Source organism: Galeopterus variegatus, unplaced genomic scaffold (genome assembly GCF_000696425.1).
Source record: "Galeopterus variegatus unplaced genomic scaffold, G_variegatus-3.0.2 Scaffold556, whole genome shotgun sequence".
NCBI classification, from domain to species: domain Eukaryota; kingdom Metazoa; phylum Chordata; class Mammalia; order Dermoptera; family Cynocephalidae; genus Galeopterus; species Galeopterus variegatus.
Genome location: NW_007726667.1, coordinates 404604 through 417315, shown reverse-complemented (window position 1 = coordinate 417315; position 12712 = coordinate 404604). Strand labels below are relative to the sequence as shown.

The following is a 12712-nucleotide window of genomic DNA, read 5'->3' as shown; positions in this document are numbered from 1 at the left end:
AGAACAATGCTGAATAAAGGTGATGAGAGTGGACATTTTTGTCTTGTTCCTAAATGCAGAATGACAGCATTTAGTCTTTAACCACTAAGTATGATGTTAATTGAAGGATTTGTTTGTTTGTGGGGTTTTTTGTTTTTGGGGGGGGGTTTGTTTGTTTTTTGGTGGCTGGCGGTAGTGGGATCCAAACCTGTGACCTTGGTGTTGTAAGGCTACACTTTAACCAACTGAGCTAACTGGCCACCCAGATATAGGTTTTTTTTTTATTAATGCCTTTATCAGTTTGAGGAATTTCCTTTCTGAGAGTTTTATCATGAATAGATGTTGGATTTTGCCAAATTCTTTCATCTATTGATGATCATTAGTTTGTGAGTTTTGGGGTCTATTTTAATAAATTGATTTTTTGAATGCTAAATCAGCCTTACATTCCTGGGATGAGCCCACTTGGTTATGAAATGTTTATCTTTTGTCTGTTGTTGGATTCAGTATATCTAAAATTTCATTTAAGATTTTTACATCTGTGTTCCTGAGGAATATTGATCTGTAATTTCTTATGTCTTTGTCTGGTTTTGGTGTTGGGGTGATGCTGGACTCACAAAATAAGCCGTGTACTATTTCCTCTTCTATTTTCTGTGTTTGCGTAGCATTGGTATTACTTCCTCCTTAAATGTTTGGTGGCATTCACCACTGAAGCAATCTGGTCCTGGAGTCTTCCTCATAGGAAAGTTTTAAACTATAAATATAATATCTTTAATAGAATAAGGGTGTTCAGGTTAACTGTGTGTCTTCTTGAGTGAATTTTGGTAGTTTGTGTAGTTTGATGGAATGTTTCCGTTTTATCAAACGTGTTGAATTTATTGCAGTAAATTTTTCATAATATTCCTTTATTACCCTTTCAATGTCTGTAGAATCTATAATGATGTCTCTCTTTAATTCCCGATACCAGTATTTCATAACTTTTCTTTTGTTCTTGATTAGCTAGGGTTTTGTTGATATTATTGAACTTTTCATGGGACCAGCTTTTGGTTTCATTAATTTTATTGTTTTTCTGTTTTCGATTTTATTGATTTGTGTTCTTTATTTTCCTGTGTCCTGCTTGTTTTGTGTTAGTTTGCTCTTCTTCTAGTTTCTTAAGGTAGAAGCTTAGATCACTGATTTGAGACCTTTCTTCTTTTGTGATATAGGCATTTAATGTTATAAAATTTGCTATAAGCATTGCTTGAGTTGTATCCCACAGATTTCTATATGTGGTGTTTTATTTTTATCCAATTCAAAATATTTTCTAATTCTTAATATATCTTTGGTTCATGGGTTATTTAGAAAGTGTTCTTAATTTTTAAATATTTGGGGTTTTTCAAGATATCTTTTGTTTTGGGTTTCTAAGTTAATGCCATTGAGGTCAGGGAACATACTTTTTATGATTTTAATCCTGTTAAATTTGAAACTTGTTCTATGCTACAAAATATGTAGGTTTGTTTTATTTATTTTGAGATTTGTTTTATGCCACAGAATATGACTGTTTCATGGGTGCTTGTAAATAGTGTTATTATTGGGTGGAGTGTTCTGTATGTGTTGTCTAGGTCAAATTGGTTTTTGTTTTTCAAGTTTGCTATATCCTTGCTGACTTTGTGTCTACTGTACTTGTTTTATTAATTAGAGGAGACTGTTGAAATCTTCTATGGTAATTTAAAAAATTACTTCAAATTTAATGAAAGTCAAGGGTTACGATGTTAAGATGGTTGGTTGTTGTAACTTATTTTTGTTTTTTTTTTGTTGAAAACTAGGACATCAAATATGTATTTTAATATTTGGTCAGTTTTATCTGTTAACTTCGTTTTTATTCCACCCTTGGTCTGCACCAAGCCTCCCTCTTTGCATATCTTTTCCTGTTGCTTTCGTATGCCTAACTTTTATTAACAGTCTTTTTAGAGCCTTCATTGAATACAGATTGCCTTGGTTGTATTGTGAAAAGTTTTTTTTTCTTGACATAATTTTACCCACCTTACAATAAAATATTAAAGAAAAAGGTAGTGTTGGTACAGTAGATATACTTTCAGCACCTGCAAAATCATCCCACATTACTGTTTGAAACTCAGTGTTTTCCTCTTCCTTCAGATAAACCGAGAAAGCTGGTGTACTATACAGCCATGCCCTGATGCAGTATCTCTTTTGGCTTCCAAGCAAAGCCCAGGTAAGCAGAGATTTTTCGTTTTCCAATTTGCCTGAATAACTACATCCAAAATGTCCATTTTCTAGAGCTGAAGTCCCACTCTAATAACAAATCATTTGATTTTGAGATCTGCCCTTCCTTTGTTTGTTATACAGTAAATCAGAGGAAGGGATATATATGATTTGGGATTGTAGGCATTTTGTCTCACAATTAAAGATGAGTACATGTAATTACCTTAATTTCATTTTAGTAGTAACAGACTTCATGTGTGGCTTTATGACTTATTGATTCATTTGTTGAAGGCATCTGTGCTGTGCATGTACATATGATACAGGTTTTTTAATTTAGTAAAACTATATATACATATTATTAAGGACTAAACTTGTGGTTCTCAGTTTTGTCTGCACATTGGAAATATCTGAGTGAGCAAGCTTTAAAAATATACTGATGCATGGGTCCTACCTGCTAAGATTCTGATTTAAATGGGCTGAGGTGTGGCCAGGGCATCAGAATCTTTATAAGCTCCTTTTGGTTACCCTACTGTGTAGCCAAGGTTGAGAACCAGTTACTCTCTGGAAGCGTTGTCAGGAATTGAGTCTTTCCTTAAGCACCTGTGTGATATTAGTTAACAAAGGATGGGGGTAAGAAGCTTTTTAAGACCTGGCTTGTTAATGACACAGCACATGACTTGTGGTTACTTAGGATTCCCAACTTTTAACTCAAGTTCAGCCACTAACTCTCTGTGGTATAAGGTATGTTTCCTAATGTTTGTGTGCTCTATTTTCTCCTATCTGTAAAGTGTTACTAGCTTGCCTCATTGGGGGGTATTGTACTGATGACATGGTGAGTAATTGTACGTCCCTGTGCCTGTTCCAGTAGCTGCTTGGTAAATACTAGTAATTGGCATTCTGGGTTCTTGAATTGCTGAACCCAACAAAGCCTCTGTTTCCCTTCTCAGTTTTTACTGACCTGCTTTAAAAATTACTGAGTCCTTCTTATTTGCTGATCTTATAGAAACAGTTTAGCTGTAGGTACCCTGAAGTGTAGTATTAAATTTAAAAACAAACTGTTCAAATCTTCAGTCTCCAGAGAGGTTTCCTACTGATTCTCAACTCTCTGACTTTACTACAAATGAAGTATTAAGAACAAACATGAAAAGCGTTTTGGTCTCTTTTTGTCTTCACTTTCTGAAAGAGGGGTTAAGGAATATTATGATGCTATAGTTGTGTTTAGGGTCTCCACTTTTTATAAGACCAACCCTGTTCACCAACCACTTTCCCTATCCAGCCCCATTAAATCTTATACTAAAAAGTGTACTACTTACTATGTTTTGGTTCCTTAAACTGGGGCTTTTTCTAAAGTTACTCTCAACCTCCCAAGCAGTGAAACATTTTGCCAAGTAGGGGTTAACTGAGGTTGCCTTACAGTTTGAATATTCATAGGAAGGAAATATCTCCACACATTGTAGTTTAATTTACTCATTTGGAGAAATGATTTTTGAACCTATAGCATTTTCCCCAGGGCATGATCTTAAATTTTGTAATCTCCCTCTACACCCTAATCCCAAGCATAAACAATCTGGTCTTTTTAGAGTGATTACTTGTAAACCTCAGTTTGATAAAATCCAAGGTCTGTATTATGCTACTAAACTTCAGACATGAGATTTTTATTTTAGTCATAGGTTTTTTTTGTGAATCCCAGGTACTTTGTCTTAAAGGTTTCTTTTTTTTACTTTAAATACTTTTTCAGGACAGCCATGGTGTTAGACCAAACAAAATAGTATCTTTTAAATCACTTTGTGTACTCTTCACTACTCAATAAGTACAAGATAGGATTATGGTTAGCATGGTTTAACAAAGCCTAGTGGATGTTGCTGGTATTTTTCTACCATTCCCCAACTACAGTTTGTTTCTGTGCTTGTCATTTTAAATCCAGATAACTAGATAGCTAGCAGAACATGTACTTTTTAAAATGCTAATGGCTCATTGCACAAAAATTATAGACAGATTTATACATGGGTTATAAAACAGGACTGCCCCCATCTGTGCCCACCTTCAAGGTACTATCATCCACATACTTCTTGAATCACACACTGAAGGTTAATGAAGCCTTAACTTCATTATCACACACCTGCTATGTGCTGAGGACCAGAGTTCCGGTTATATGTATAAATTACTTCTGTCACTACAACTCTTTTAATGGAGTTTCATCTGGTTTCACAGGTATGGAAATGGAGACTTAGAGGGGTTAAACTACATCTTTCCTGGGATCTTTCTTCTAATAAGTAGTCAGACCGAGATTTAAGCCAGATCAGTCTAACTCTAAAACCAGTGCTCTTTGTTCTTGTTTACTCTTTGATAAGGTTCTCCATTTTATTTATTAGAAATGTGACTTGTAGGAAGAAAGGAAAGATTTCATTAATTTTGAAAACTTATCAACACATGTGACACAGGGTGTGGATTAGCTTTGCCTTTAGAGATTGCCCCTGCCCTTCCCCGCAACCTTATGGTGGCAGGGTTATATTGGTTTATATATTATATATATATATATTGCTTTGTATATAGAAAGACCATAGTCCTTTTCTCTCCCTTATTCCTCGTTTTTGTACTTTTCCCTCATCCCTACCCCAACAATCAACATTGTCTCACGCAGTAGACTCTTATCCCAGACTTGGTTTGTGTTCCCTTGTAGTGCTGGCTTGGATTTATTTTCTGGGTGAGGTATTCCTACCAGGGCTGAATCTGGATCTTCTCTGTGAATTTTCCGTTAGAAAATTCTTGAGCTGGTGTGTTTTCCAGTGTGGAATATGGATGTGGTCTGTTAAACTGCCAGCTGGACAGTTAGCAGCTCAGCACAGTTGCTGTGACAGCCCTTTCTTTTCTTGGTCAGCCTCCCTATTTTTCCCTCAGCCATGGAATTGAGTTTTTGATTTTTCCAAGTGGGGAAAGGGGAAGAAAAAGAAAGATCACACCTATTAACTCCACCTAAGTTACTATATACTTTGTGAAATATGGAAAAAAAACCTCTACCATACCCATAATTTTCAGTGCCTTAAGGGCAGGGCTGTTCCCATTGAACTAACACACAGAAATAGTTTGGACTGAGACTGAAATGGACTGAGGTCATTTTTTTTTAACTAGAAGTTTTTCACATTGATCCATGGGACCTGCCTCACTTCCTGTGGCATTTTTTGTTTAATTCTGTTTTGAAAGGGTCTCTTAATATGTTCATTTCAACCACAAGACTGTAAACCCTTCCCCCCATGTACAAACAGTAAACATTTCTATTTATTTTGGTTCTTTCCCAGTGCCTAGCCTAATGCCTAACAAATAGAAAAGGATATTTTATTGACAAGTGATTCATGATCTATACCAGTGAAATGCCTCTTTGACCCTTCCTCTAAGCTACCTCATTGGTACAGGACAAATAATTTATTGACTATTAATTATTAATTAGTTAACTGTTAATTAATTTAGATAAGAACATCTTCCCGATATCTTTCAAAATATATATGTGTGTGCATGCACGCACAAAAACACAAAATTACTCCAAGCATAGAATCTAAGCATCAAAAGAAACATTGGTAGTCCATTCTCTCCTTCTCCTCTCTGTGGATATTTTTTCTGTAATATCTTGACATAGTCATTCAGTCTCTGCTCCAGCCCTTCTGGTGAAGTGATACTGCTTTATGAGGCTGCCCACCTCATTGCCAGCAGCTCTGTTACAGTGGAGCTATCCAGCTTCCATGGTGGTCTTTGTTTTGCCTCAGGAACAGCACAGAGGGAATCTATGAATTTCCTTAGGCACATTTTCTTCACGCTCATCTGCAAGCTGAATGCACCTCAGATGTTTCCAGTGTTGTGTCCTCATTACTGTGTATACAATTTTGTTTATCAGTGTTCTAATTTCAATGTTATCTGTAAACAAATACAAATAGCACATAGTGACAAGACTGTCCCCATTTCTGGTTCCAGTATATTGTCTACTAATAAAGCCTAAAACTGTTAGTGACCTTTTTCTTTGTTCTGCTCTGACCTTGTATTGTCAGCTCCTCTTGAATTTGCTTTTGACCAAAACTTTTAGGTAGAGTTCTCATGAACTGCTGGGTTTTCTGCTCTGTCCTTCATCACTTAGTGTCACCTGCAGATTTGATAACATATGCGTGCGTTTGTTCAAATCATACATTAAAATGCTTACTAGAATGGAGAGGCATCACTTTTATCTTCAGAATTTCTTGAAGGAGGTTGATATCTACCTACTAAATTGACTCTTTGGGTTCTTGGTTTCACCATCTACAAATCTCTTTAACCCTGTTGCTGCAAGGTCAAGTGTCCCTTTTGTTTACAAATTTAATACGAGAAAATAGGTTAAAAACCTTGCTAATTTCAAGATACTAAGTCTTTAGGATTCCTCTGTGTACTGATGTAATAGTTCTGTTAAGGATCTCTTCCTCTGGTTTGCCAGAGTCCCCGTTCTAGTTATTGAACTAAAAACAGATTTTAGATGGTACATTTCTTTTACTTTGGTACATTATTCCCCCAATATAAGATCTTTTTAAGGTTCCTACCTTTTCCTAAAGTTAAATTATACTTCTCTTATTACTCAGTAGAACCTATAAATTTAATATACTAATGTGTTTATTAGGTATGCCTCCACCCTTTGTCTTTTATCCCACTATTTTGAAAAGGTAACAAGTTTCCAGAAAGAACTTTAGTCTCAAAACAGAAATTGGCCACATACACTATCACATAGTTTCCTAGTAATGGACTTTGGATTTTGGTAGCAGAAGAAAAAAATTCCCTAACTACCAGGAGGAAAACATTACCATTTAGTTACCTAAACATAGGTAGAATATGATTCCAAATCGTCATTTTATCTTTTTGTATCTAAGATAAACATGGCAAACTTTTGACTGCCTTGTAGTAACTGTATCAAGCTAGAAATGGAGTAGCAGAGCTGAAAGCTTCTAATTTCACTGTGTTCTTTATAGCTTCTTAATAGTTTTTAAAAAAGAAAGAAAAAAGTGAAGGCAGGATGGAAGAGAAGAAAGAAAGAGTGAGAGAGATTTAAAAGACTGGTTGCTAGGATGAAAAGAAAGTGAATTTTTTAAAGGTATTAATTGATTAAATTTTCTTCTCAGAATGTGAGAACTTCCTGGATGTTGCACTGGGCAGAGAGTGTGCCTCAAAACAAAGCATACTTAACAGAGAATCTGGGAGTGATTCTAACCTCTTTCACTCACCCAGTGAAGAAATGGACAGCATCATCTTCTCAAAGGTATTGGTGTTCCTTTCTTTGTTTTTGTCCGGCAGCTCTCATGTTCCCATTTGGCCCTCCCTAACTCTTTTCCACCTTGTTCCTTTCTCTTGTGCTCATTGTCTTCCCAAGGCATATTGTTTTCCTCAGTTTGTGACTCCTGCTAGTAAGTTGTGATCCAGGTAGCCTTATAGGGCTTCACTCACTCTCAGAGGAGCGTAAAATACTCCCTTTTGGAGAAGGAAACTCCAGATTGCCAGGGCTTAGAAAAAGGCATTGGCCAAGTTTATTTTCAGCAGAATTGTGGCTGGTTACATGTGGGTTTTGAAGCTCACATTGAAGTTTAAAGAAGTGGAAGTTCCTTTAGAATGAATTAAGTCAGATGACAGTGAACACTTTTCAGTGGGCAGGAAGGGACCACAGCTCAGACTATATGATGTCATGTGTATAAACTAACCATAGAGTCATTTCTGATTAATGTGTTTAGTCCTGAAGCTCGCTGCTGAAAGTGGTGATATCACCCCTCCTCATCTAGCCTGCTTAATTGGAACTTTCTAGATCTCTGCTAGGGAACCCAAACTTTCTCCCTAGTGAAAAGCTGAGCCACATGAATCAGCTCATGTTTGCATATAATTTGAGGCTATCTAAGACAGTGGGGGTTGGGGGTGGTTTGCTTTCTTTTGCTTGTGTTTGTTTCTAGTTGCAGCAAGTTCTGTTTTGTCCCCTTAGAAGAATAGAGGGCTTTCCCACAGCAGAGACAGCAAATAGTACTCAGTTATATGCTGCAAGTGGTTGTCTTAATAGTAAGGAGGTGAAGGGGCAGAAACGTTGTGGCAGCTGTGAAGAAGTCTGTTCCTTCTGGTTTTATGATGACTTTAGAGAAGTGGTAAGAGCAGGTGTGTTAGTGGGTGATTGAGTTATCTAAGATAGTGTGATGATACTATGTTAAGAAGTTATGACAGAAGAATGGAGGCTTAAAGTTTCTGGAATTTTGGTCTGGAACATATTGAAGCCTTTGTGAATGTGCCTTGTGTACCTTCCTTTCATTTTGTCCAGCAGTCTCATGATCCCATTTGGCCTTCCCTAACCCTTTCCCCCCTTTTTCCTTTCTCTTATGCTCATTGTCATTCCAGGGTCCTTGGAAAGATTTATGGTACAAACCTCAGGATTTCTATCATTGTTTCTCATAGTGAGTTGACCCAAGTATAAAGTAAAAACTCCACACATTGGGAAGACCTTCCCTTCTCTGAAGCTATTTAGGAAGAGGGAACCAGTGTGTTTGTTTAAATATATCAAGATTTGGGGTTGGCCCAGTGGCGCACTCGGTAGAGTGCGGCGCTTGGGAGCGCGGCGGCGCTCCCGCCGAGGGTTCGGATCTCATATAGAGACCAGTCCGCTCACTGGTTGAGCGCAGTGCGGGTGCAACACCGAGGGTTGCGATCCTGTTACCGGTCACGAAGAAAGACAAAAAGGAAAAAAATATATATCAAGATTTGGGTAATTTCCACTGTGACTTTAAGGTTTTAATTGTTCTTGCCAAGGGAAATACCATTCTGAAGGGACATGCCTCTGTTAAAAACATAATTGCCGGGCCGGCCCGGTGGTGCACTGGATAAGTGCGCCGCTTGGGAAGCGCGGCGGCGCTCCCGCCCGAGGGTTCGGATCCCATGTACAGACCGGTTCCCGCTCACTGGCTGAGCGAGGCACGGGAGCAACACCGAGGTTTGCAATCCCGTTGCCGGTCCCCGGTCCGGTACGGGGGCAACACTGAGGGTTGCGATCCGTTGCCGGACACAGAAAAAGACAAAAGCAATTATGTTTTTTTTTTTTTTTTTTTTAAAAACATGATTGCTTTTGTCTGAGATAAACTGCTCGCATCTCTAAATTCTAGCTTTAAAATGGGATCATTGATAATCACTGAAACTGGATCATAGATACATGGAAATCTGTTAAACATTTCTGTATGTTTGAAAGTTTTCATAGTAAAATTTTTTAAAAAATTGAATACTTGTTTGCTACCTCCTAGATACATGACAGTTTGTCTCTGGACATTACCATCTCTGCAGAATGATAATTATTTCTAATCACTAAATTAAATTGAGAAGAGAATTAAAATTTCTTGTATTGTATCTAGTTATTCAGTCTTCCAAAAGCGTTTAGGAGATTGTTCATAGAAATGGCCTGTGCTAGATGTGGCAGTTTTTTCAGGAAGACCGGACAGATATAATTTTTAAAAGCTAAGCATATTCCCCAAATAAACTTTTACCTACGTTATGTACCAGTGTGCTCAGGGAAAACCAGAAATAGTGGATGCACTTTCACCTCTTCATATGTATATGCAAATGTCTTAAATGGCCTGGGAAGAGATTGGAGGGATTTTCCTCTTAGGATTTCCACTCTACCAAAGTGGTTCTGTTACCAAACCCAGGTCCAGCTGCCTGCCACCAAACAGAAACAAAAGACTCAAAAGTCAAGTGTTGGTGAGAAGGGAAGGCAGCTTTATTCAGGATTGGTAACCTGAAGAGAGTTATTAAACTAACCCATCTGCTCAGCTCAGATTTACTGAGGGATTTCTTAAAGAGGCGGTGGAAGGAATGGAGAACAGGAGGGGGAAATATGTGTAAGGGGTCAGGTGCAAATTCTTGTCAGGACTCCCATCTGGCTGCTGTTCTCCTCCTTGACGTTATCTTAAGGTCCTGCAGGATTTTGATTTACTTTAGGACGGAGTCACTATAGCTTTGTTGACATCTTCCTTGGTTTCTCAGGGTCTGGAAAACAGCTCAATATTTATATAAATTATGTCATCCTGCCCCATAATCAAGGTTCAAAATATCAAGTCACCATGGGAAAAGAGGGAACTCAGAGAAATGTATGCAAAGCAAGCGTTTATGCTCTTATATTCTGCTAGACAGGCATATTCTTATTTCTGGGGATTCACCCAGCAAGTTTGCCTTGCAAACTTCCTCCAGCGCTGAGGCCTGCTCCAGCCCTAGGGAAAAGGATCAAATATGATCAAATATGGGGGGTCCTGCTGTTACAGTTTGTGACCAGCAGAGGCTTTGTAATAAATGTTTTTTGTAGCATTAATAAAACCAAGGGCTTGCTTATGAAAGGAAAAGAGAGACAGAACTATTATTGACAGAGGGCTTACTATACGTTAGGCATAGAACTGAATTTTTTACATATTTGATCTCATTTCATGTGCCCAGCAACCCTGACAGGTAGATGGTTTTATCTTCTTATAACCTTGGGAAAATAGAGGCTCTGGTTATTAAAGAAGTTTAACCAAAATTACTTAGTGGATATGTAACAGAACTGAGATCTGCACCTAGGCCTGACTCTAAAATCTGTTCACTTTTGAACAGATTTTTTTATTTTGCTCTCAATCTCTAAAAACCTGCTCAAATAGCAAGCGATTTATGTAGAAGCATGGCATTGGCAGACAGGCCATCAACTACTTCCTTAAAAGTCTTCCACAGTGGTTATCCACACAACATGTGCTATGAAATGTCAAAATGTCCCTGGGTTTTGTCCCTGGTTTTCTTCCCAGGGTCTCTTCCCCAGGGTCTAACCCTGCTCTCCTTCCTTCTCTAAAAAATAATCTGTAGGCAAGACATTGCAACATCCTTTTCTCTGAACTGTGAATGATCCATTAGGTCACTTCCTGCAGCCTTTCCTGTGGCTCAGTGGTCTCTTTCACAGCCTGTAATGTTTGTCACAAACTTTTCACCTTAACCTTGTCTTTACATTCAGTATACCTCCTGGTAAATATGACTCTTTGGTGAGTTTTACTAGCTTCATGTTTATTCTTATTAACATTTGCTGATTCCTAAGGTCTTTCTTTTCCTTAGATCAACAGCATAAAATTTAGATTTTGTTTTTAAAGTGAGAAATAATTCTGTGATTTTTTTGAGAGAGAAAGTGTTATCATAAAATATACATGATCTAGGCCACTCTGTTATCCAAAAGGATAATTGAAGTCCACAGAAAATATTAATAGTTGCTGCCTCTTTTCCCAAACAGAGGTAAATCAAAACCCTTATACGTGTTTTTTCTCCGGATTATAAGACGTAGCTACAATTGATTAGAAAATAAAGTAACTTCTCTAAGATACAAAACCTTAAGGGAACGTTTTTTCTTTCATGTGCTGTAGTTTGCTCCCAAGTACTTGATCACCAAGCCAAAAAAAATTACCTTTTTTTAAAGAAAAACCTTTTAGGGATAAAAATAAAAATATTTACAGAACCCAAATTAGAAAAGCTATAATTGCCTATGCACGTGCACTGAAGTTATTAAAATTTCAGAACTATGAACAAGAATAATGCTTGTGTTAGTGGGTGATTATCCAAGATAAAACATTGTGCATAAATGGATTAAGTGATTGGCATGTATTAAGTGCTTAAAATATGGGTTATTTTCCAAGACACATAGTAGAGTTCCTTATGTATAATAAAATAAATAATAATAAATATTTAATGAATAAATGAATGAAAATGAGAGGACTGGTATTTTGGCAATAGTTAAGCATGATTCCTTCATGTCTTGATGAGCTGTGCAGCAGTTTTTATCTTTCTGTGTATATAAGTGAATAATGTTTATACGAGGGTATTTTAGAAAGTTCATGGAAAAGTGGAATTAAAAGATAATACAAATCTTTCTATGAACTTTTTGAAAACCCCTCGTACTTCTCTACACACACATATATATTATACCTAGGTAGTCTACTTCTAGTTAAGAAAGCCAATCAGGCATTTTTTCCCAATAGTGTATTATGAAAGTAGAGATTGAAGAATTGTACAATGAACAGTCATATACTTACCACCTAGATTCTGTAGTTAACTTTTTATTGTGTTTGCTTTATTGCATAACTGTGTATCTGTCCGTCCTTCTATCCACCTACCAATCCACCTATATTCTTTGATGCATTTCAAAATAAGTTACAAATATCAATACATTTCACCTCTAAACACTTAGAATTCAGTATTTGTTTATAGGTTGGCTTTTGTTTTGGGTAAAATTTATATATAGTGAAATGCACAATATTGGGGTACCATTTAATGGCTGATGATAGATGCATTTATTCATCTTTGTAGTGGAATGTTGCATAAGGATATAAACTATAAATATCACTTTGGAAAGCTTCCTCATTCCCCTTCCCAGTCAGTCTTCATTCAAAATCTCTAGAGGCAACAACTATTCTAATTTTTTTTTCCTACCACAGATGAGTTTTCCCTGTTTCAGAACTTCATATAAATGGAATCTAAATCATTTATTTTGGGTAAAGGCCTA

General features: G+C 37.0%; 1 protein-coding gene across 1 annotated transcript in view; it reads left to right on the top strand.

Moving 5' to 3' along the window:
- AKAP13 (A kinase (PRKA) anchor protein 13) overlaps positions 1-12712 on the top strand; it is a 209339-nt gene that overhangs the window by 106991 nt on the left and 89636 nt on the right. The window contains exons 8-9 of the mRNA XM_008570017.1: positions 2113-2188; positions 7308-7444. Of these exons, the coding sequence (XP_008568239.1) occupies positions 2113-2188; positions 7308-7444 (213 nt within the window). The remainder of the gene's footprint in view (positions 1-2112; positions 2189-7307; positions 7445-12712) is intronic.